Source organism: Apostichopus japonicus, chromosome 12 (assembly GCF_037975245.1).
Source record: "Apostichopus japonicus isolate 1M-3 chromosome 12, ASM3797524v1, whole genome shotgun sequence".
Taxonomy (NCBI): domain Eukaryota; kingdom Metazoa; phylum Echinodermata; class Holothuroidea; order Aspidochirotida; family Stichopodidae; genus Apostichopus; species Apostichopus japonicus.
In genome coordinates, this window is record NC_092572.1 from 3228769 (window position 1) to 3255915 (window position 27147).

General features: G+C 36.8%; 1 protein-coding gene across 1 annotated transcript in view; it reads left to right on the plus strand.

Annotated features, from left to right (window-relative positions):
• LOC139976788 (uncharacterized) overlaps positions 1 to 26197 on the plus strand; it is a 46429-nt gene extending 20232 nt beyond the window's left edge. Inside the window, exons 2-10 of the mRNA XM_071985564.1 lie at positions 3574 to 3633; positions 4323 to 4655; positions 5291 to 5536; positions 8611 to 8856; positions 9490 to 9633; positions 12292 to 12356; positions 12791 to 12833; positions 13285 to 13367; positions 22920 to 26197. Coding sequence (XP_071841665.1) covers positions 3585 to 3633; positions 4323 to 4655; positions 5291 to 5536; positions 8611 to 8856; positions 9490 to 9633; positions 12292 to 12356; positions 12791 to 12833; positions 13285 to 13367; positions 22920 to 22961 — 1251 coding nt within the window. The 5' untranslated portion in view covers positions 3574 to 3584 and the 3' untranslated portion in view covers positions 22962 to 26197. The remainder of the gene's footprint in view (positions 1 to 3573; positions 3634 to 4322; positions 4656 to 5290; positions 5537 to 8610; positions 8857 to 9489; positions 9634 to 12291; positions 12357 to 12790; positions 12834 to 13284; positions 13368 to 22919) is intronic.
• The last annotated feature ends 950 nt before the right edge of the window (positions 26198 to 27147 follow it).

The following is a 27147-nucleotide window of genomic DNA, read 5'->3' on the forward strand; positions in this document are numbered from 1 at the left end:
TTTGCAGCATTGGTTACATACTGTGCCTGCCAGTTCTTCCCAACCAATGATAGGCCCAATAACTGGGCGCAGAAACGTACAGGACCATTTCAGTTTGGGGGGGCAGAACTTTTTTTTGCCCGAAAGTTCCCATGACACTATCTAAGCGGATTGCCACCATCGGTTGGCGCGTAGCGTACAAGAAAATTTTTGGCAAACAATGCCTCTCAGATTGCCGGAAACGGCACTTCTGAGGCCTTGCAAGTTGCATCTAAACATTTTTTATTTTATAATCTCACGTTTTAGAAATTTACACTTCCCCAAAAATTTGGTAAATTAGAAGAAGAAAAAATGGTAACATCACTTTGAAGGGGAAAAATGGGACAGTATATTTTTTAAGCTCCTATTTAGTTACCTTATTTATTATTTTAACACCGTACTCAGCTACCTTCAGAAAAACATACATTCTTCAACAACACGTAGGCCGAATAATGTCGCTGTGTCGGGTGAGACTGCAATTTGTCTCACAAAAAAGTATAAAATATAACAAAGAATATGATAAACCTGTACGTCTAGGCTTGTAGGCACTCCCCCCCCCCCCCCACCATCCATGAAAAAGAAAATGTTTCTTGTATACACTCATGTCGGGGATGTATGGGATCAGTGGGAACTTCGCAGAAATTCGATTGGACTAATGCAGCCTTATATTTAGTACCCTTTATAACTCTTATTGTATTATCTTATTTGTGTATACACATCACTCCATCAACCCCCCCCCCCCCAAGGAAAATATGCATACTAGCACTGCAATATCCAATGCGCAAATTGGGAAACAAGGAACAACTTTTCTATTGAGACAAAATGAGGTGAAACCATGCTAGTTGCTAATGTAGGAATCTTCCGAATTAGAGTTTTTTTCTCGTTAATATCTTAACAAAATTTTTTCCATTTGAAATAGCTTTGAGTTTGACCCACAGAAATTCATTAAAAGTCACGGGCTTAGTCAGGATTTGCAAAGTTGTATGCACGACTTTTCTGAGCGGAGTGTACTATAAAATTTTTGATTTTACAAACCCCTCAGATGGCTGGAAACGGCCCTTCCCGAGTGTTCATTCTGGTTCCCTGGCCTCTTGCTAACTTCAGGCATCTCAATTTTTATGTAGAAAAAATGCATCTTTTTTAACCTAAGGAAAAGTGGGGGCACGTTCCCCCTGTGCCCCCCCCTGGTTCCGCCGCCCTGGGTCCAGGTATACAATTGACTAGTTAGAAAAAAATTGATCGTGCAAAAAGCGTGGATGAACTGCGCTTACGGTGGTGTTACACGGAAACATTCGGGCATCATGATGCTAAATAAAGAAAATCATGGAATTGTCGGGCAAAAATTTGAAAAAGATTCGGGCAAGCTACTGCATATTTTTATATATATATATATATTTCCAGAGGACAAGAAATTCGGGCAAAAGTCCTGAAAAATTTGGGCAGCCTAATAGGAGAAAAAAAGAATTTTTCAGGACTTTTGCCCGAATTTCTTGTCCTCTGGAAATTGGGGGGGGCAGTCTGCCCCCCCACCTCGTACGCCTATGACCGGGGTGGGTTCGTTTTTAAAAATTGATTTGCCGAAGATTGACAAATTGGCAGAAAGAATGATGGAGTTTTGACCTGATTAGGATTGACATGCAGCTTGATTGTAACAGCTGCAAGAAAAACACAATTAACTGCAGATAATTGTCGGCATTGTGGCAGAAGGCCTAGTAAAAAGTTATTACAAAAAAAATGTCTACAATGACTGACTAGTACTGTAACTAGCCTGCTTGGACTACAGTATACAGTAGGTCGAGCTAAACAACAATACAAAATGTACAATAGGCTGAGTCACCAAAGATATAAGGATAAATAACGACGTGGCAATTAGCCCAGGCTAATAAAATAATAATGTAATACAGTACTTACTGGCTTTAATTGAAATGTCTGTGCACAATAAGAATAGACTACAAACACCATAGTACACAATGCACGAGACTGGTCAGTGCATAAAAAGAAAACGTATCATGCTTATAAATAGTTAAAATTATTAGTTTTAATTTTGCATATTCTTTACATAGTATGAGTACGCCTTTTAGTTTTAGTGTAGATTGGTTCTCAGAAAAAGTATCTGTTGGTGAGTTTTCGGTCTCGATCGTTGCTAAAGTCTATTACAAGAGATTTAAATCCTATGCTAGGTGTACCATGCAATCGCTCCACCGTGCATACTTGCATTCTTTCACTGCACAACAAAAGTTAACCGTTTGTAATCTTGAGTCATAAGTTCATCACCCTGTGTCGAATTTCGATCCCACAAAAGTTGAACGATCATACTTCATAGTTGGCAAGTACTGTAAGACTGTTTTTGCTTTTTTGAAATTGCTTAAATCTCCTTATAGTAGCTGTTTGCATGGAATGTTGTGGCTTGAATCAGGATCAGAAGTTTATGTTTGTTCAGTATTAAGGGTTTTTTGCCAAACTGTTGTAGTTGCAGGTACAGTTTGCAGTAGTCACACACATCAAATCAAACTCCCAAGCATTATGAAGGTTCTCATTTTACAGTCAAAGGTCATTAAACACTACTAAACATCTGGCCAAGATTCTTAAAGAAATTTAACATTCTTGTAACTCCAGAAGTCCTGAACAGACTCCATTACACACTCATTGTACAATCTTCAGATCCTTATATACTGTAGGTATAGAGGAAAAGTGTATTAAACATCTAATTATGTGGTCCAAACAGCAACTGGTGTTAATTGTTCGTCGAAAGAAAATGTAGAGAAATATGCAATAGTTTATTTGAAATTTCAGCCCTGCAAACTAGTGAAGGGATATGCACTGGTGTACTTGCAATTTCGGCCTTCCAAACTCCATGAAGTTGAGGGGGAAAAAAAGTTTGTGGTCAGCCTCGTGTCAGGACCATCACAAAGTGGTTCGCATAAGAAATCTAACATTTTCCAAAAACATCTGTTTATTTTCGATTAACTTTCCTAACGGAATTTGTCTCATAAGATAACAATTTCCGTTACTTTCACACATGTATACATGTACCTGTATATATCATAAGAAAGATTTAACACATGTAGAGCTTCTTACGAAAGCACCGAGCAAAAACACAATTCAGCCAAGGGTCTCCAAATAGTGTGTAACACTAAAGCCAACATAAACGTATTTTCTGTAAGTCCTTTGAAATGTAATTGTACGTAAATCATAGATAAATGTATTTGACAAACTTATCATAATGTTTATCTAATTTTATGAGTGGGTCATTCCATATCAAATCACCAAATTTTGGAGTATGTTGTAATTCGACATCTTTTAAATATTCCCAAATGTATTGTTTGCTTTGGAGCACCATAAAGTCATCATACTGTATTCTGAAAATTTCAGTTGCATTGATTCAAAATTGGCCAGTTTATCACACTTTGAAATTATGCAATTTGTCAACGTGGCATTTTGGCATTTTCTTAATTTTTGAGCTCTCATTTCTCAGCAATTAAGCATCCTACTAGGTTTCACATGATATGCTTGTGAATATTTTATACTATATATGATATTAACATTACATTTCAGATTAACACAATATGTGGGATCGTCCCAGAATGGCATGGGCAATATACTGGATTATTATAGGTGAGTGAAGTACTCTTTAATGTAATATTGTGAACAGTATAGTTTACTTATGAACTGCTAGACATTCAGTATTATTGTCGTTAGTTCCATGAGGTACCGATAGTAGCCATAAATTTTTATTTTACTTGAAAAATAGGACAGTTTCAGTTTTGACAGCAGTGTTGATTTTGTGTGACTTTTGGATCATTCTTACACACTGTGGCAGTCATATTTTATTAGGTTTTGATGGTTATGTAGCTTTAATTATTGCCTTGTTATTGAACAACATCTTTGGGCAATCTGTGTGTGTGTGATCAATATAATCAGATATTTGCTGGTAACAGTAGTTCACTTTGTAACTTCATCTGTTCATGGACTCAGGATGTTTCATGTTGACCTGTTGCTGTGCTAAAATGTTACAAAGAGAAAAATGGTCAAACTGGTGATCTAAGATTTTGTATGTGAACAATTTACCGAACTATGTACTTTTCCTGTAATGTGCAAAAATTACAATTACAGTCTGCTCAGTCGTACAAAGCAAGCTGTATGTGGTTTCAGACTGTAGGCATAAAAAAGACAAAGTCATTGTAGATGTTCTTAAAACAAGTATTTAAATTGAGATACAAACAATGTTGCATGTTAAAATATCTTATCAACATGCTAATAAGGTTATTAGTGTTGTTTGATGTTGTTATTTATCCTTCATGCAGGGTCATTTGTGCAGGCACAGGAGTTCAGTACTACAGTTGTTAAGGAAGGGGAAGATGCAACAATAGAATGTGGGTTACAGACTAAAGTGGCGGAAGGTTACCTGAAATGGGAAACCATGACTAATGGTAGCCCTGTAGACTTAGCATATGATCTCAAAGGCGGACATACTGACTGTGATGACAGAATCATCAATTGTACTCTATACGCCAATGGTAGTATCCAACTGGAGTCTGTTAGCAAGGAAGATGGTGCCAGATATTATCGTTGCCTTAGAGGAGATGAAGATGGGTACCACTATTATTCTGATCACAGGCTCTTAGTTTTGTCAAAAGGTTTGTAGTCATTGGTACAGTAGTATGCATTCCACGATAAATACTAACAAACAGATGTCTAAATCTAGCAGTTTTAGGCTTGACAGCAGTGTTTGATTTCAAGTGACTGAATCATTCTTGAACACTGTGGCAGTCTTATTCGACTAGGTTGTAATAGTCATTATGTAGCTCTCATTATTGCCCTGTTACTGAACAACATTGTTGTGCAATCTCTGTGTGTGTGATCTATGTAATCAGATATTTGCTGAAAAGTTCATTTTGTAACTATAGATCTGTGTATGGACTCTGGAAATGTTTACCATTGCCAAGAGTAGATGAACATGGGTACAACTATTATTCTGATCACTGGCTCTTAGTTTTGTCAAAAGGTTTGTAGTCACTGGTTGTTAAAGTTGTATCCATTTTCATGATAAATATGTACACACAGATGTCAAACTATTGTCTTTTAGTTTTGACAGGCTCTGTTGAATCTTAGTATTATAGTGAAATACATGCTTAATTTTGTAAAGAGTTTGGGATGAATTTCATTCTCCATATGAGGATTTCATAACGAGAGCATGACAGCCATTTTTTTTGTTAGTGAGACAGAGAACTATGTGTGGATACTTCCTTTTCTTTCTTTCTTGTTGCTTTAGAGGAAACGTCTTCTCCCCCATCAATTGAAACACCTCACAGAGAGTCAGTAAGTTCCTTTAACATGGGTAAGAAGGGTGTGCTACATGGCTACAATGCTCCAGTCTGTGAAGATGATGTGGATGGGAACCTCCCAGTAGTCTGCTATCCACCGTCTGGTATAATTGTAGACAGAGAATATGAGACTATTCAGTGTTATTGTACAGACTCAGATGGGCAGATGGACAATGTGACATTCCCTGTAACAAGTTAGTACTCTTTGATAGTGTTTTCATTGCAGAAACTGGTATGCTATTGATGACATTCTTTATAAAGATGTAATATTTGTAGACTTGTAGTACAATAGCTTGAGTATGAGTACAAGAAGAACATCCCTTGAAGTATAACAACAGTAATGTTTGTCTAATACTGGATATCAGACTATATCATTCTTGTTGGAATATTGTCAAAGTGAGAACATGAGACTATTCAGTGCAATTGTACTGACTCAGATGGGCTGATGGACAGTGTGACATTTCCTGTAATAAGTTAGCACTTTTTGGTTCCTTGCTTTAGCAAAAGGAACCTATGTAGTCAGTTCGGTGTGGGTGTGTCTGTGTGTGCATCTGTGACACTTGCTTGGGTACGCACTATCTCAATAAGGGAAAGCTGGATTGAGGCCAAACTTGGACTATAGATCCGCCATATGGAGAAGGTATGCCCTATTGTTTGCGGTGCCCACAAAGGTCAGTTATGGTCCAAAAACCCAAAATATTAAAACTGCAATAACTCCCAGTGTCAATGTGTGACAAGGTTGATATTTTGGGACAAGTTGTGAACTGGTATAGGGGAACATTTTGAAACTTAACATTCATGTGATCTAAGGTCACCGAAGGTCAATTAATGATTAAAAACTAGTATTTTTGCGATAACTTGAGAACTAATTGTCTGTTAGGGTTGGGAGTTGCTTCAATGTAAACCACTTGTCAACCTGCATCTGGATGACCCTTGACCTCAATTTGACCTCTGGTGACCTTTAAGTTTTTTGGGGGATTTTTACAGTTTTGATGCTATTTTCAGATGTCGAAGGTACCTTCTGATCATAAATGTCACAGGTTGATCCCTGTGTGACCTTCATGTACGTAGTTACAGTATATGGGGTCAAAGTTTTCGGTCGGAGTTACTGTAGGATGGCTGTACAGACTTGGAATCAGGATATCAAACTACATCTGAAACCAAGGTCAAAAGGTCAAAGGTCACATTACAAAAAATGTGCTTATTTTGGGAGGAAACGGGCGAAAAAGAAAATGTTTGGTTTTGTTGCTTGATTTGGATATCAAAGGTACCATCCGATCAAAAATGTCAATGGGTTGACACCCGGGTGAGCTAAGCTTTGTGTGTGAAGTTATACGAGGTCAACGTTAATTTTCAGACATTTAATGCAATAACTCCCAGTGCCAAGGTGTGACACGGTTGATATTTTGGGACAAGTTGCAAATGGTATAGGGGAATATTTTCAAACTTAACGGTCATGTGATCTGAGGTCACCAAAGGTCAATTCATGTTAAAAAACTATTTTTTTTTGGGGGGGGGGGGAGAAAATGGGCAAAGAAAAAATGTTTGCATTTTTATAGTTTTGATGCTATATTCACGTCTCACCGATCAAAAATGTCAATGGGTTTGCCCAAAGGTGACTTTTGTGTGTTAAGTTATATGAGGTCAAAGTTAATTTTCAGACATTTAATGCAATAACTCCCAGTGCCAAGGTGTGACATGGTTGATATTTTGGGACAAGTTGCAGATGGTATAGGGGAATATTTTCAAACCTATCGATCATGTGATCTGAGGTCACCAGAGGTCAATTAATGATAAAAAACTAGTATTTTTGCGATAACTTGAGAACGAATTGTCCGTTAGGGTTGGGGGTTGCTTCTATGTAATCCCATTGTCAACACGCATCTGGGTGACCCTAGACCTCAATTTGACCTCTGGTGACCTTTAAGTGTTTTGGGGATTTTCACAGTTTTGATGCTATTTTCAGATGTCAAAGGTACCTTTTGATCAAAAATGTCAATGGGTTGACCCCCGTGTGAGCTTTGTGTGGGAAGTTATATGAGGTCAACGTTAATTTTCAGACATTTAGTGCAATAACTCCCAGTTCCAAGGTGTGACACGGTTGATATTTTGGGACAAGTTGCAAATGGTATAGGGAAATATTTCAAAGTTAACGGTCATGTGATCCGAGTTCACCAAAGGTCAATTCATGTTAAATAAAATTGTACTTTAGGGGGAGAATATGGGCAAAAGAAAAATGTTTTAAATTTTACATTTTTGATGCTCTATTTTCGTCTAACCGATCAAAAATGTCAATGGGTTGACCCCGGGTGACCTTTGTGTGTGAAGTTATGTATACAAGTTCAAAGTTAATTTTTAGACATTTAATGCAATTGACTCCCAATGCCAAGTTGTGACACGGTTGATATTTTGAGACAAGTTGTGAATGTGGTGGAACATTTTCAAACTTAACGGTCATGCCATCTGAGGTCACCAATGTTATCATATCTGTTGACCCGCTTGTAGGTGACCTTATATTTCTTACATTTTCAACGCCATAGTCAGATCTCAAAAGTGCCTTTCGATCAAAACTCCGTTCACAATTTGTGATCACAAATGTGTTGGCTATAGTGTTGGTTACTTTATGGGTACATGAAGGACCACAATTACTTGGACTAATTGAGCCCAATCTTGCTATAATAATATGTGTTTTGTCATATACAGTTCCCCTATGCAAGGAACCACAGTGCCCTTGGGCTCTTGAAACTGGTGTGCTATTGGTGAAATCCTTTATAAAGATGTTATGCTTATAGATTTGTAGTATAATAGATTGAGATTTAGTACAAGTAGAATTTTTTTTTTTTTCTTACTGGATATTAGACTATTTTGATCTTGCTGGAATATTGTTAAAGTGACAAAATGAGGCCAACTTGGCCATTTCAATTCCAAACACTTCTAAGTAAGCTAAAATCTTTGAAAAGTTACTTTTCCAAAGGAATAGGGTGAAGGTTTCTGACAATCTTTCCTTCAGGACTCAGCAAGTTGGCAAGTTATGACAAGCAGCAGTATCTAATATTGCATTTCAATATCATGAGTATGAGTGCAAGACTCAAAGTCTAATTAGTAGTCTGGAGGTAATCTTTGATTTGTATCTATACTTACAGTAGTTTCCACAATTGACAAATGTGAGTATATCAGGTAACTATGCAATATATATATAACATATATTTATAGTGAAGTATATATGAAGTGTAAAAATACTTCCACTCTTTCTTCCTTGTTGGTTTAGGGCAAACTTCTTCTCGTCCATCATTTGAAACACCTCACAGAGAGTCAGTAACTTCTTTTAACATGGGTGAGAAGGGTGTGCTACATGGCTACAATGCTCCAGTCTGTGAAGATGATGTGGATGGGAACCTCCCAGTAGTCTGCTATCCACCATCTGGTATAATTGTAGACAGAGAATATGAGACTATTCAGTGTAATTGTACAGACTCAGATGGGCTGATGGACAGGGTGGCATTTCCTGTAACAAGTTAGTAATTTATAAACAGTGTTTACTATTTAGAGAGCCTGGTATGTTGAATACTCTGGACTATTTGATCAGAAGTCATCTTTGTCTTCAATTCTCGCTCCTACTTTCTCCCAAGTATTCCTTTCAAATGGCATGCATTCTCCACCTCTTAAAATTCTGATTAAGTTTGTTACACTTGCAGATGTTGGTATCTTATAACAATATCCCTTACGAAATGTTTTACTATCAGCCTGTCTGTGTGAGTGATCTTAATGTCTAAAGTTCACTACTTTCACCGTAGACCTGACCGAATCCTGACATTATTGCACCATTCCATTAATGTATCTAGTAGATCATACATGGCTACTATGTTGAGGTAAACCTGCTGTAGAAGTACTTACTGTGGAATAGGTTTCTTAACTAATGAAGTATTACAGTACATGTTTTTGCTCACTCATTGTGTGCAAAGTTTGTGTGGGAGAAACCAGCCACATTGAAGAAATAACCAGTTGTTTGTCACATAAATTGTATACTTAATGAAAATATTAAAAAGTAAGCTTACCTCCCTTCTTACTGTTTTGGTGTCTGAAATCGACAGCAACACTATGTATCTTCCTTTGCCACAAAATGAGATACTTTTTTTCATATTCACAGGCTTAACTCATTGGGCGCATCCTGGTTGTAGGGAGGCTTTCATTAGTATTTTGGTTATATTACTAACAATTTTTGTATTTATATGGATTTGCCTGAACTTGTGCAAGAATCTCAAAAAGTGGAACACAAACCGTAAACATGCAGGTAATTGTTCAATTAATTGACACTAATTTAATAATAGTTTGAGTAGGTTTGAACGTTTTAAATGTAAGTTAAATACTTGCAACATGCTCCCAAACTCTGACAACATTGTAAACACGATATGTCAAGAAGTGAATGTTGGATATATCTCATATTTAATGTTTGGATGCTCTGTGTCACGTATATGAACCCCAATGATGTTGTATAAGGTCAAAGGTCATTCCAAGTCTGTAGAAGTCAGTCTGCAAACAATTTATCTTCTAAGAAACCTAAACTGTATCTCATTTGTATTATGTGGATTCCCCATGTCATGCACATGTACTCTTTTTCTGTTATCAGTCATTTGAAGGCAATTCCAACTGTTTTATCAAAACTAGGTGCTAATGTTCTCAAAACAAAATTTCAGTTCCTCAAATAAAGAAAGACAGTGCTATTAACCTATAATGAAATAATATTCCAGCACATATCACCACACTCATATCAAGTGATTAATGTGCCCACGTAAGAATTCTAAGAAATTACAATTTATTTTTACAATCCATAGCATCCTAATTAGCCACTTGTTAATGTCAACAATTACTGAAGATAATGGAAAGTAGGCAAGCAAGGGAAAGCTGTGCTTTGAAACTCTAGGCTAAATTATTATTGATGTTTTTTTTTCAAAGCAAAACACTTTTCGCAGGATATTTAAACTCTGTTTCAAATTAAATTGGCTACTAACTACTGTACCAAAATGTTAACAAGGAGTATTCAATGGAGAATTATGTTATAAATATGCTCCCCTTCTGGAAGCAATTTGTTGGGTGGGGGCTAGAAGAACTAATGTAAACTAGGGATACTTGATGGAGAATTACTGTATGTTGTAAATATGCTCACCCTCTGGAAGGACTTGGTTGGATGGGAGCAAGAAGAACTCAACATTATTGCAACTAGAAAACCTGTTTGTCAATATTGTGACACTATGTTTTCTACACTGATATCACACTCAACATTCACTCACATTTCCTTCTCATTCCACTGTTATTCTAATTAGGCATACTACTAATTTTCAAATCAAATATTAAGCTAGTGACCTCATTTGACTAACAAGTGATTGCATCTTCCATCCATATCTATTAATCAACATTTCACCCACTTTTTAAAGAATCCTAATTATGATCTTTAGGAAAAGAGGATTGCATGTGTATAGAAGGGGTAAATTGAACAAAGAATGGAGTCAAAGTAGAAAGAGAAGTGAGATGAAAAAGAGAGGAGATGATCAGATTAAAGGTGATTAAGTCTGCAGGATGGATATCTGTGTGCATCAAAAACCAAAACCAACTTTGGCTGTCCAACTGAAGACCAGTTATTTACATCAAATTCAGAATGCATTGTAACCAAATATCCCTAATTAGGTCAAATCATGAATAGCCTAGGTATCACCCATCATCACTTTGGAGATACAGTATACATACGGTATTGGTTTTTCTCTGTGTTTTTGCTAGATTTTAAAAATTATCCTACAAGCAAACTTGCTGTTTGGACATCGAAAGTGTAGGGCCTGGTTGACCGATGGACAACCAGAAAAATACCCTTAAAACTTTGCCCTGTACCTGCAGTACATTTCTATTACTAATGAAATCCAAGTTCATATTATGTTACAAGCTATAGTTCAAACTACAATAACAATAAGTTGGTTATCCTCTCCAGTACTCTGTACATAATCTAGTGTTTCATGAATAGCAGTAAGATAACCAAATTACAGTAGCACATGAATTCAAGTGATACCTTAGTTTTGTCTTAGAATTGTTGGCTAAATTAGATACCAGTAATGTAAAGAAGTCAGTGTAGTTGGTTTGTGCTTATTTTTAGTAAAATTAATCAAATGGGTTTTGCCAGTTTAATATTTAAATTATCTTCTTTTCCTCCATGTTTAGGAAGATAAAATTGATCCACTGTAAGTCATTTGTTTATAAATTTGAGATGACAGGGTAGCTGACAGTGTCATCAATTTAGCCCGAAAGAAACAAAATGACTATAAAATTGATTACACCATAACGCTAGCAACCGCACCTAGAAACAGGCATAACATGTAATTTTAACACCTGGTTCACCAAAAATATTGATACTCGGAATATATATACTAAGGACTGCTGTAGATGTGACTTACCTAATACTATAGGCATTGCAAGTTATGTCTAGTGTAAAGTAACAATACTGTTAAAGTAGGCAGAAGTAGCAAGTCCTACAGTACATACTTGAATAACCATTAAAATGTGAAAGTCTCTTACTGGACTGTGAATTTCTGTTCATAACCAAGATGATGCTAAGAAAAGGGGTAGAAGAATCAACAAGTATAATCAAGGTGAATTGCTATTAAAGTAAACAGTATATCAACTTTTCCGTAAGAAAGAGCATCCTCTATAGTGTGTATAATGATAAGGCTAAGCTCAACACATATACCCTGTATGTATTCTAAGCTGTTTGGTGATATTGTTATTGATTAGCATCTACATTGTTTTGGTCAGTGATAATGGCTGAACTTGATCTCTTTGATTAAAGTAGACACTGAATATCAATGTACTGTTAGGTATAACAATTGGTAGATATTTTTAACTGCTCATTTAAGATGAAGAAGCAATATGCGACAGTTGGTTGTACATCCATATTTCTTTTGAACAGTTGGTAAAGGATTGAAACAAAGTGAGGTTCAAGCAATGCTTCTGGAAGGACTACGGGAGATGCTGGTAGGTATTAAAGCTTTAACCATTAAATTCTACAAACTTGAAGTTGCCAGTGAATTGTGATCATGGGTTGGTGACATTTTGGGTAGAATAATTCTTGAGGATTTTGCCTTCAGTACAAATAAATTGTCTTCATGCTGTAATTAATATGGTTTCCTTCAATATCTGAAGCATCAGTGCCCTACCTTATCTGCTTGCTTGATGTTGTTTAAATAGCATCTTGCAAGATACAAAATAACAGTACAATGTGAGCTGTGTTGGGCTTCACCTCTGCAGACACATTCTTGTGATGTTTTATTATTAGTTGATATGAAAAGTATTGTTTAACACACACTTGAAGCAGTGTTATTGAACTGTGTAGTTAATTATAAATGTCATAATACAATTCATGGCTTCAATTAATTTTGTGTGTAATGATTCTTTTCCTTCACTCTTAGGTGACAGAAATAAAAATGGAACTAAATTTGCCAAACGAGAAAAGTAAGTAGATTAACTTAGGGCATGTAGACCCTTTGTTGTACTAGTGTAACTAGCTATGTTACATGCCACTGTATCTCATACATTGGTAATCTTATTATCAGACTGTTATAAGCAATGTAGAATAACTTTTGTACTATCATGAGTTGTTTATAGAATGTGTTGTCACATCATTGCTTATTGAAAGTTCAACCTAATACTTCAAAGTTAACAATTACTATGCATAGCTGTTGTTGTCAGTGTTTCAAACCTACCCATTTCACTAAAACCTGCAATATGGATAATTTGGGGGCAGTCCTCTCCATAAGCATCCTCAATCATACCCCTATGAGTGTGTGTCTGTTAAAGTCTTTCAGAATGTCTATCTATTTCTGGGATGTCATAGACATTCCCAGCTGCTCAATTCAACTTCTGAAGCTCATGTTAGAGATTTTATTCCATATATGTTTACCAGGTATGAAGATGCCAAAGGAAATGACAGTGAAAGGGTTGAAAAACAGAGATCTTAACAAACTACTAGAGGAAAAGCAAGATCAGGTGGGTACAGTAATTTAACAAGTACTGAAGAATTCTATGAATAATTTGAATGAGCATGCTATGAAATCATGACCAATGTCAACATTCTCTATTGAGTTTTTCTGTTGCTTGCTGTACATTATACATCATGAGCTCTGAAGATTTTGATGTTGTTTCTGAGTGAAAAGAAGTAGCCTAAATTATTTTAAAAAATTTATGTGAGCCAGAAGTTTGTCTTTACAGTGGTGTTACGTCGAGGTTGACACCACCTGACTATACAGACTATACCGTACGATAAATTTCAATTTCGACGATCCGACTTTAAAAATTCTACCCGACGATATACTGCACAAGTACAGGTGTATTAGCCTGACGATAACTCAATATGCGGACCGACCATTCATGAAAGGTTTAATCGATCGCTATTGTTAAATTTTCCGTCGGTAGCGTCGGATAATCCGGACGATACCAGGCCTACAGTCTGTTGATAAACTAAAGAGAACTACTGTACTGAACTGACATCGCTAAGCGGCCTAGCCCAAGTTGCGGACCGACCATTCATGAAAGGATTAAATCGGTCGCTATTGTTAAAATTATAGTCCGTAGCGTCAGTTAGTCAGACGATACCAGGCCTACAGCCTGTTGATGAACAAAAGACAATGCGCTTCTGAACTTACTGTACATTGCTAGGCGGCCTAGCCTAAGTTGTTTACAGTATTACCGCAACATGCACGAACTTCGATGCAAAACAATGTAACACCTCACATATATAGCCAAATGTTTTACTACTTTCCCTGTACAAAAAAAAATTACCTTTCCGAGTGCAACGGTGTTTAATGTTTTCAATCCACCTACGATAATATAGTATTGGTAAAAGATTTGTTTCTTTACCGGCAATATCTTACAATATAAAGGCACCATAATGTGAAGAATAAAACATCTGCAGACCGAACACAAATTTAGTGGATGTTATCCAGAATGTTAACAGTGAATTAATAGATTTAAAACTTCCATTTAGTTTTGTTGTTACAACCTGGCACTGCAATGCAGACGCCGCGGCGCCATTTGAATGTAACATAGTTAAATGGTCGGAACATCAAACACACCCGCAGCAATTCCCATACGCGTTATCCAAGGGTCGACTTCAAAGCTTGAGGGAAAGTGGAGGGGGGGGGCGGGGTGGTTACGTGCTTAAACAAAGACCTTAGCGTACATCGTTTTTTTCATATGAACTGATTTTACTACAGACACTGAAAAGTGTTGAGAAAAGATTTAATTTTTGGAAATTTATTTTGAACCAAATAGACTGACATCAGAGCACATTACGCAACTTTAGAGTAACTTAAAATCGAATTTTAAAATGCATTGTAAGTACACTCTATCTATCAGTACAATTTCGGAGCTTGTCCAATATGATCTACTAAATAAAATCACACTCATGTTTTCGTAAATTGAAAAACATTATTTGAGGCAACACCTTTTATACTTTGTAAACTTTAAATCACCCATAACTCGAAAACGGAAGGAGATACAGACTTTTTATCGGCAGTGTGAGGAATCCTAAAATGCGTTTAAATAAGCTCTATCTATGGTGACATCCCTATGTTCCGACGTCTCTATGTTCCGACGTATTTATGTTCCGACAATTTGTTTGGACTCTAATTTTTTATGGACGAAAATGTTTTCGGACCCAATTTCTTTTTTGGAGACTCAATCTTTTTGGCCCTCGTTTTTCGGACCAATTTTTTTGGGGGGACTTAATTTTTTGGGCCCCAAATTTTTTGGGACCCAATTTTTTTTGTTGGGGGGACTCAATTTTTTTGGACCAACATTTTTTCTGACCTAACTTTTTTGGGGGGACACAATTTTTGGGGGGACACAATTTTTTGGACGCACCAAGTTTTTTTCACGAAAAAAGAGGGCCCAAAGTTTGTTATGACCCAAATAGTTGTGACCGAAAATTGCTTGTGACCCGAAATTTAATTGTTTGTACTCAAATTTTTTGGGACCAAAATCAGTTTGGTCAAAAAAATATGTTGGTCCGAAAACATGTTGGTCAAAAATTTTTTATAAACTAAGTTTTTTTTTTACGCCCCGTCAAAGTAAAACCTGTTATTTCTGGTCATTATGTTAAAAAATAAGGGAGGGATGGGGGGGGCTAGTTTCGACCCTAGTAGGAACTTCGGACGCAAAGACGAGTAACAGAAAATACAAGAGGCAAACTACTGTATTAGTGTATGTATACAGTACAGAGGGCAAGGTGAGCACAAATAAAGAAGTAAACGGATTAGTAAACAAAGAGGGAGAGAAGAAAATAAGTCAGGGGAAAATATACACTGTGGAAGGATAAAGAGAGGATTAAATAACGAGAAGTAAATAATAAACTGTGGGAGGGTGGGCGGGGGGGGTGGAGGGAATCAACAGTTTAGGGAAGATTTTGGGAATTTCATCCCAGATATCGCTAGATATCGATACAGTACAGTGCCCTTGGGATTTATTGGATTTTATTCTCCTTTTTCTCTCTTTTTTTCTTTTCCCTTCCTTCCTCCTCATCCCCCCCCCTTTTCCCCTTTTTTTCTTCCCTTTCTTTTTCTCTCCTACTTTTCTGACGGCCCGCGCCCCAACGCCTCCCCCCCCCCTGGATACGCTCTTGATACAGTACTTTACATTTGATAAAAAAGTAACTTCTACAACAACAACAACAACTTCCCAAAATTTGTATGTGTCACAATTTTTAGGTTAAAGTTTAACCGCGCAGAATAGTACCATTCATAATTTGCATATTACACGAAAATTTACCCTCGGCATCCAGACGGCGGGAAATTGTAACATCATGTTCAATGTGTTGTTTTGTTCCCACGGTGCAATGAACTGCGGCAAGTTCGAATGTCGGTGACCTACTTATGTTTTGTGACCAATGTCAGTGGGAATTATGTGTGTAAAAACTTGGGTTTTTCTACGTGTTATATATATATAGAAGTTTTACGTAAGCGGAGCGAAGTTCGGGGCGGCTCTTTGATTGTGAGGAAGCATTTATCTAAGCATCAATATTTGTGAAAAATATCGTAAAGTTTTTCAGATATTCTCATTGAATGTCCCCTCCATATATCCCTCTTTCTCCGTCCACCCAAAGCTCGACCATTACGCTAATTCTGTTTGAGGAAAAGTTATCGAAATATCGCGATAATTGTTTAACTATTTATCGTGACGGTAAAAAGAAAATATCGCCCAACCCTATGCCTGACCCAGTTAATATCTAGATCAGTGACAAAGCTTGAGAAACGAAGGGTCTTCTTATAGCCACCTGTTATTCGCAAACTTTGACCGATTTACGCGGTACTCATGTAATATTTGCTGTGGAAGTAAAAGTTGGCAGGTCGCCAAAATAAATTCATTGGATACAATTAATTCTAACTGGACATTTATTAGCCTTTCTTGTAACACCAACGTTTATTTAGCAATACGAACGGGAGTTCGATTTTCGCAAATTGTTACTCTGGACCGTAATGGATTTATCATAATTTTATCTGCTGCTGGACATTTGTACCTTGCAAGGTAAATATACGAGTCTATTGCAAAGTTTAGGCAACTGGGGGGGGGGGGGTAGGGGTAGGTAGAGGTTGTTGCGATGCGAGGGGGGCTGTCTAGTGATCGTGGAATACTTTTATAAAATAAAAAAAATATTTCAAACAAGTCGAGGGTTAAAAGCTTTATGTGCCGGTCAGACCGGCCAATGGATAGGGTGTATTTCAGCGGCGGTACGGAATGTATCAGCATGATTGATACTGGGAAGTATGATTGTATTTCTGATGTTCATATAGTGTAATGTTTTATATATCCGTTAAAATCAGCGAGGTTTTATTACAAAATCAATGATGATTTACTAAGGCATTCAAAATCGAAATGTTTTTTGTAGGCCTATATTCAGATTTGTACAGTATGTTGACATTGATCATATACAGTACAGTAGTGTTTGGTCATGGCCTCGGTCATCTTGCAAGGAATTTTCTTGCAATTAGTTAACTGTCTGACATATTGTTAGTAGCCATTCTTCCTCGTGGCTGTTGCTCTTGGAAGCATAAACCACAACCTATTGTTCGTTTCCTCTAAGCTCTCTACCTTGCCGAAGATACTGCAGATTAACGGACAATAACCCAACGTTATAGTTAGTGTATTTCGAGCTGACGATACTCGCGCTGCCAGACTATAATAGTGCTGCTTGAGATTCCTGACGATAAAAGTGTTGCTCGACGATCCGACTATAAAGACGATAACCGACTGTAACCGACCAAAATGCCCATACGATATTGTCAACCTCGACGTAACACCACTGTACATGTTTTTGTTTGGTCGTGGCTTGAGAACAGGAAGAAAGGAAGAGCAGTAATCAAAACAACAATAATAATTATTTTAAATCCTTAAAGTGACAATATTTACAAACAAGTATGAATGATTTTGTTTTATTGTGGCTTGAGAGGAAGGAGGAGCATCAGCCAACACAACAATAATAATTAATGTAAAAGTTTAAAAGTGACTATAAAAACAAGTATGAATCATTCATTGCTCTCTATCTCAGTTTAGCTTGAAACTAAAGGTCAGTACTTCCATGACAGGTGTAACGGTACAGATACATATTAAAGAAATAAACATCTTCAAAATCAAGATGTAGATCCAAGAAATCAACAATAAGTTGTCCTCTAAGAACAGCTATGAAGACAGCTACTGCAATGTAACCACCTAAACCTTTTCATTACATAACACATAATTCATTACACAGCATGGATCATTATCAAAGGTTTCTGTTGTAAATTTTGCTTAAAGACCAACTATGGAGACTTTCGATGAACATAAAATCCCACCATTTTGCATGTATGTAATCCTTAACTCACTCCAATTACATTGCTGTAATTAACTTTACCAATTCCGGACGTTAAATACGTGAAAAATGGGAAGAAAAGTCAGCTTTTTATGAAACCTGTTTCAGACATTCCTGAAACATTCCGAAGACATCAGGTGACCATGTGACGTCACTGTTTGTATACCTCACTCACAACAATATTTAGTGTGTAAAGTTGTATACTTGAGCTGCCAAAAACATCAACGATATTACTCCTTTTCCCCCGAAATGCCACAATTCTGTGTTGTTGGAGGTTGCAGTTATACCTCATCCAACAAAAGCATCAGCTTTTTTAGATTTCCAAGTAAAAGAACCGACGTAAAATGCCGCAGACTTTGGATCAATTTTTGAGATCCACGCGGAAAGATTTTTCAGCACCCGGAGTATCTCATGCCCATGAGTCCACATGCATGACCCTGCCTCTGTGTAAGCTGCAAATGTCTCATTCTGCGAAAGTTATATTCTGTCGATAGCTGTGTCGGACCATGGCCGGACATAGCTAATGTGAAATTGACCGTAAACAAGCTCTGGACGTCCTTACATGTAACATTATATCACGCAATTGACAGTATAATATTTACCGTAAGAGATGACCGTGTATATACCGTGCATATAGGGTAGCATTGTTAGTACATGCATGGAGCTATAGCTCCATGGTACATGTATGGCTCACAGCATGTGTAAATAGTCATGCTATAGGATTTCATCGCATTTATCTATTTCCTTTGTTGTATTCCAGTATCGTGAGTTTGTGATACATTGTGTTATATTGTCCGTTATGTTTATTCCGGCATCTGCATGGTCCAAGGAGTTGAATAAAAACGGTTCTATGTAGCGATCGGACGTTTTATTTCGTTAGTGACTGTCTTGTGATTGCGGGATGTAACTGGTCAAGGCCTGTTTCAACTAGACCTAACTCTATGGAATTACACAGAGTCACGGTAGTATTTCGCCCAGGATTGAACGAGAAACGTGGATTTGGATATTCACTGCTAAATTTTGTTTATTGAAAGTATACTTTTTCTGTGTTTGTACTTTTGGATATTAAAACGAGTAAGTACTATGTTCAGCTGAAGCTTAGTCATGTATATGCTACCCTGGTCGATTCGGGTCAGCGTCTTCTTGTAGTTGTTCGATTATGTTTAGTGTCTTTTTGGTAATTCGTTGACAGTAACGTAAGCCATTTTCCCGTCACATATCACGCATGAGGCATCTTTTAGGTCTATTCTTCTGTTCAGTTTACGGTATCTTGCGATCAAATTGTATTACGGAATCGCCAAGCTGCTTGCATGTTCTACAGTATATTGTACCGTACAGACCTATTGACGCTCCGCTATGTAAAAGATGCTTCCATTTGAGTGGAAATTTTGCTAATGAAATAACCAATTTAACTAAAATTTCTGCTTATAATTGTCTTAAAACTAGTTGTTAACCTTCATGTGTTCTTGTTTTAAGCTAACAGCTTTTCAAACGCTCGAAATTGGAAGTCAAAAACAGTACAATTGGGGGGGTAGGGGTAGGGGTAGGTAGAGGTTGTTGCGATGCGAGGGGGGCTGTCTAGTGATCGTGGAATACTTTTATAAAATAAAAAAAATATTTCAAACAAGTCGAGGGTTAAAAGCTTTATGTGCCGGTCAGACCGGCCAATGGATAGGGTGTATTTCAGCGGCGGTACGGAATGTATCAGCATGATTGATACTGGGAAGTATGATTGTATTTCTGATGTTCATATAGTGTAATGTTTTATATATCCGTTAAAATCAGCGAGGTTTTATTACAAAATCAATGATGATTTACTAAGGCATTCAAAATCGAAATGTTTTTTGTAGGCCTATATTCAGATTTGTACAGTATGTTGACATTGATCATATACAGTACAGTAGTGTTTGGTCATGGCCTCGGTCATCTTGCAAGGAATTTTCTTGCAATTAGTTAACTGTCTGACATATTGTTAGTAGCCATTCTTCCTCGTGGCTGTTGCTCTTGGAAGCATAAACCACAACCTATTGTTCGTTTCCTCTAAGCTCTCTACCTTGCCGAAGATACTGCAGATTAACGGACAATAACCCAACGTTATAGTTAGTGTATTTCGAGCTGACGATACTCGCGCTGCCAGACTATAATAGTGCTGCTTGAGATTCCTGACGATAAAAGTGTTGCTCGACGATCCGACTATAAAGACGATAACCGACTGTAACCGACCAAAATGCCCATACGATATTGTCAACCTCGACGTAACACCACTGTACATGTTTTTGTTTGGTCGTGGCTTGAGAACAGGAAGAAAGGAAGAGCAGTAATCAAAACAACAATAATAATTATTTTAAATCCTTAAAGTGACAATATTTACAAACAAGTATGAATGATTTTGTTTTATTGTGGCTTGAGAGGAAGGAGGAGCATCAGCCAACACAACAATAATAATTAATGTAAAAGTTTAAAAGTGACTATAAAAACAAGTATGAATCATTCATTGCTCTCTATCTCAGTTTAGCTTGAAACTAAAGGTCAGTACTTCCATGACAGGTGTAACGGTACAGATACATATTAAAGAAATAAACATCTTCAAAATCAAGATGTAGATCCAAGAAATCAACAATAAGTTGTCCTCTAAGAACAGCTATGAAGACAGCTACTGCAATGTAACCACCTAAACCTTTTCATTACATAACACATAATTCATTACACAGCATGGATCATTATCAAAGGTTTCTGTTGTAAATTTTGCTTAAAGACCAACTATGGAGACTTTCGATGAACATAAAATCCCACCATTTTGCATGTATGTAATCCTTAACTCACTCCAATTACATTGCTGTAATTAACTTTACCAATTCCGGACGTTAAATACGTGAAAAATGGGAAGAAAAGTCAGCTTTTTATGAAACCTGTTTCAGACATTCCTGAAACATTCCGAAGACATCAGGTGACCATGTGACGTCACTGTTTGTATACCTCACTCACAACAATATTTAGTGTGTAAAGTTGTATACTTGAGCTGCCAAAAACATCAACGATATTACTCCTTTTCCCCCGAAATGCCACAATTCTGTGTTGTTGGAGGTTGCAGTTATACCTCATCCAACAAAAGCATCAGCTTTTTTAGATTTCCAAGTAAAAGAACCGACGTAAAATGCCGCAGACTTTGGATCAATTTTTGAGATCCACGCGGAAAGATTTTTCAGCACCCGGAGTATCTCATGCCCATGAGTCCACATGCATGACCCTGCCTCTGTGTAAGCTGCAAATGTCTCATTCTGCGAAAGTTATATTCTGTCGATAGCTGTGTCGGACCATGGCCGGACATAGCTAATGTGAAATTGACCGTAAACAAGCTCTGGACGTCCTTACATGTAACATTATATCACGCAATTGACAGTATAATATTTACCGTAAGAGATGACCGTGTATATACCGTGCATATAGGGTAGCATTGTTAGTACATGCATGGAGCTATAGCTCCATGGTACATGTATGGCTCACAGCATGTGTAAATAGTCATGCTATAGGATTTCATCGCATTTATCTATTTCCTTTGTTGTATTCCAGTATCGTGAGTTTGTGATACATTGTGTTATATTGTCCGTTATGTTTATTCCGGCATCTGCATGGTCCAAGGAGTTGAATAAAAACGGTTCTATGTAGCGATCGGACGTTTTATTTCGTTAGTGACTGTCTTGTGATTGCGGGATGTAACTGGTCAAGGCCTGTTTCAACTAGACCTAACTCTATGGAATTACACAGAGTCACGGTAGTATTTCGCCCAGGATTGAACGAGAAACGTGGATTTGGATATTCACTGCTAAATTTTGTTTATTGAAAGTATACTTTTTCTGTGTTTGTACTTTTGGATATTAAAACGAGTAAGTACTATGTTCAGCTGAAGCTTAGTCATGTATATGCTACCCTGGTCGATTCGGGTCAGCGTCTTCTTGTAGTTGTTCGATTATGTTTAGTGTCTTTTTGGTAATTCGTTGACAGTAACGTAAGCCATTTTCCCGTCACATATCACGCATGAGGCATCTTTTAGGTCTATTCTTCTGTTCAGTTTACGGTATCTTGCGATCAAATTGTATTACGGAATCGCCAAGCTGCTTGCATGTTCTACAGTATATTGTACCGTACAGACCTATTGACGCTCCGCTATGTAAAAGATGCTTCCATTTGAGTGGAAATTTTGCTAATGAAATAACCAATTTAACTAAAATTTCTGCTTATAATTGTCTTAAAACTAGTTGTTAACCTTCATGTGTTCTTGTTTTAAGCTAACAGCTTTTCAAACGCTCGAAATTGGAAGTCAAAAACAGTACAATTGATCGCTATCTGTGTACAAACAGTGCCTATATCAGTGTTTGATTTTCGCAGGATACAAACAATGACGTCACACGGTGACCAGAGGCTCCTTTGGGTCAATCTCTGTTTTCAGACATTCCAGAGGTTCATGTCACGTGACTACCCAAAATGTCCATTTTCATGGTCGTTTTTTGATGGGTTATAGTAGGTTTTCGAAGATTGTTTTTTACACATGTTGATTATGGGTATGTAAACTCCTAAATTAATGGAAAATCCCCCCAAAAAAATTTGCCTCCATAGTTGGTCTTTAAAGTTTGGTATGGTGAATAAACAACTAACAAATATATGTTATGTACATTTCTTTCCAATTATCTCCTCTCCAGAAAATAAGTGATTGGAATCAAGCCTCTTGTGAGCAACAGTAGGAGGAGCCTTAGGGAAATCTTGAGGTACATCTTTCCTAATAGATTTCCTGTCCCACTTCTTATGTGTAGATTTCTGCTTCATTGAACATAGCCCATGCAAAATCTGTTATCCAGTGAGATAAGTCCTCTTGTAACTAGTTAGCAAAACCACAAGACTGTATCTTTAAAGATGGTACCATTTGCTGTTCAGTTTGATTGGCCAAAGCTTATATTTGCTTATTGAACTTGAATGGAGTTAAATTGTAAGCGAATAAGAATGTTTAACTTCAAGAACGTAACATTTATATTTGTTTATAAACGGAATAATGCTGAAAATAAGTACAAAATAATGTTGGAATGTAAGAAATAAGTAATTAAAATTTACACTTTGGTAAAGATTGAAGATGGTTGGTTTGTCTGAGATACTTTTTGAGTAACTATTCTTAGCGCAGTTCAAGCCATTAATAGGTGACATACACTCGAGGTGGCTAAGTCGTTCGCTTAGCACAGTGCTTACTAGGTAGGATGTCATATTTTCATATTTTGTAAATTTGTAAATAATGTGTTTTTTTTTTCTCGCGAAACTCCAGAGATGATTTGGTACCTACAAAGGGATGTATAAGAGCCTTTTTTTCTACAATAAAAGCAAATGGAAACAGAGTAAAATCACAACAATAATCGTTTTTGTCACTTTCTTTATTGCTGATTTCGTATAAATGAGATATTTTCCCTTTTTCAAATAATCGGAATCAGAATTAGCCCAATTATGAATAAAATAATCGGTAATCGGTATTTTCTGTTGAAGCATAATCGTTTGAACACTAGTATGAAGGTGTATAACATGGAGTTCAAGAAGCCTATTGATTTTGGTGGAGGTGAAAGGTCATATGGGGACAACAGATCAAATCATGAAAGCCTTAAAAACATGATATTGCAATGAGGGAACCTTGGACAGATCTCATATTTGGTTTGTAGATTTACATAATCAAAGTTAAGTAGCCTATTATTGCTTTTGGTGGAGGTCAAAGGTCATTTGAAGTCATTAAATGTTAAACATTAACTTCACTCCCCTCTTACCTGGTCTCTCTACTCTAACACAAATTCCCAAACAAAATATCGCAAGGGAAGCTTGGACAGATTGCATGTACAGTCTTTGGTATGTAATTGTACCACATTGAGTACAAGCCCATGTTGTGGGCGGAGGTCAATTGTCATAGAGTTCACCAGTGGTCAAATTGTGAAACCATGTTTTACACAATATTTCAACAAGGACAGATTATCATATTTAGTTTGTTGATGTATCTATCACATTTAGTACAAGAAGCCTGTTGTTGAGGCCAATGGTCATTTCAGGACAGCCTGTGTCATTGTGAATTTATTGTTTGTCACATCACACTGCTTTTAACTGTATTATTAAGATCAAGTATATTGTACATCATCACTATACATTACTTCAGATTCATGAAGAAAACTGCTCATATTACATCATCGAAACCATGATGCATTATTGCATTCTTTTTTCTTTCTCTGTTTTGTACTTGTAACTTGGTCTTGAGCAGATGCACAGAATACATTTGCCTAGTTATGCCCCTTTCTGAGGAATTTTGATCTGTGCCCTACCATATGTGGCCATTTTGTTAATTCAATCTGATTTGGCTGGTAATTTGGAACTGCAAATGTTGCAGACAAAGCCATTTGTAACCTGTTAATAGCATTTCTCAAAGGGGTGTACATTAGATTGATTTTGAAGCAGAATAACTGCTTTTAGACCGACTGCAGTGACTGACCAAGTAATGTTTCATGAATTGACAATTTGCTTTCAATCAACGTCATACTTGGTAGGTATATGCCTCATGATGTGTATATGTGCCTTATCGTTTTTGGTTCCCATCTCATGAAAGTAGTAAGTGGGCTGGCCTTAACATAATATCTTAAAATGTCAGTATCTCTTCAACCATGTCTGATTTAGTTCATACTTGGTTTTGGTGATGTAACTACATAGTAAGTACATGTCCTTTGCAACAACAAGTTTACCTTTGAGGCTTAATGGGAAATCGTCAAAAACAGCTTGTACACACGATATCTCAGCACATGCAAGTGGAACCAATGTCAAAGTAGTTAGATGCCCCATGATATGTACATGTGCTAAATTGTTTGTGGTTTCACTGGTTTCCATCTCATGAATATAAATGAGTGGGAGAGACCTAACATACACTTCTTAAAATGTCATTATCTCTTCAAAGGTATGTCCAAGTTAGTGATGAAACTACATAGTAAGTACAGTACATGATTTTGCATTTTGTTCGTACTGGTACAGTGATTCTGGGTAATCATAAGCACATTTTGATGACATCCCCACATCTGTCATGAAGCAAACGAACCTGTGCATTCAGGTCGGCTTCTGTATATGTGTGTTTGAGGGTGTGTCTGTGACACTTGCTTGGGTCAGCGATAACCCAACAATGGAATGATGGATATTTGTTATACGTGTTGTGCAGATGTACTATAGGTGAGAATGTGTGCACTATCTACCTTATCAATATTAATGAGGTTGTGGGGTCAAATGTAAAAATCTTTACATTGCAAAAATTCTTCAACTATATACTCGCCATCTCCATATTCTGTGATTTTTATATTACAGGGATTTTTGTAATGATAACCATATTAAGAAGTATAATTTTATTGAAGTATATAGGTGCCAAACTTGATGCCATCTTTACCGGAGTATGTGTGAAGGTATTATGATTGGATAAATGGCTTGCTCAAATTTGTGTACAGAAATACTAATACTAAAAACTGTAAATGTGTAAATTTTTCAAACGTCTCAAATAATATCATCTAGTTTTCTTTAGATCAGCATTTCAAACTTTCAAAGTGGATAAACGTTACTTATAGATTTATTTTGTTAACCTGTCTTGACTAATTCTTTTGTCTATACTTTTCAACACATATTTGGAGGAAAACGATTCATAAGTATTGCACTTCAGTTTTTCTCCTTTTCCACACATTAGATCTTTGGTAGTTTTCATTGAATTATATATAATACCATGATTATTTGATTATATGTATTGAATTCTTGTTGAAAATGTACTTATCTTTTGTGTTGGAAATAAACAGTTTCATTGTCATTGTCATTGTCATTTTTCAAAGTTGATTATCATGTTTTAGATTATCAACAACTCTGCTCCAAGATATTTTTTACTGCAATATGAAGTGAGTTCTACAATAAAAAGGCAAGCCTGTGTTAGGTCCCTTCTTTTGAATAGTGTCATTTCTTTTAGTCTTACCGATGTAGCTTGCGAAATTGTGTCATATCCTTCCATTGCAATGAATAAACTGTTGATTTCAGACGTTTCCTTCGTGGAATTGGGTAACAAAAGTGGACGATACAAGTATATATATGTTACATTTGTGTTATGAACATGCTGGTTTGGGCGGTCGCAGAGAATTTACGGTAAATCTTTCGCGCCATAAAGGCAAAAGGAGGTTGTTTTCCGAAATTCATCAGCAAACACATATTGAGACTAAGAATTGTGGGACCCTTCTCACTACTACTTACTAGACACCTCTGACACAAGTCTTGATGTGGCTAAAAAGAGGAGCCTCACATAGCTACACGAAAGAGAGAGAGACAATACCATTGATCGAAATACATTTACATAAATCTGTTATAGGTGGAATCGTAGCGAAACAATAAGAATAAAATCGAGCAAGTTGCTTAAAGAGCCAATCATCACTGAAGTCTACAAGCTCTGCCTACCAATTTTCTGTCAACAATATTTAAACTATTGTTCGGAAAGTTGAAATTAAGAATTTGTTCTTTTTTTAGTTGAGCTGAAAGCTTTCAGATGAGCTATAGCGATTCTGCCGAAATTCTGTCCCTTTTTGCCACCATGTCTGAGTTGACTGCCATTTCAAGTCATTTTTCTTTCGATTTGGTTGAGGTCATGAGGTCATCTTCTGAATATGTAACAAATGCTGCTCCTGGAGATTATTGTCGAAAAAAATATGCTGAAATTATATGGAAATAACGTTTGAATGGTGGCCAACCAAAGTTGTTCAGGAAAAATATTTTGTCGTCATAAGAGGGCCCAAAACAAGGCCGTCTAGATTTCCCAGTTATGAAATATAGGCCACAGATCATACAATGATCATGAAGTTTGCTCTTCAACTTGTCAGTAGGCCCTATTTATTACCAGTTTTGGTG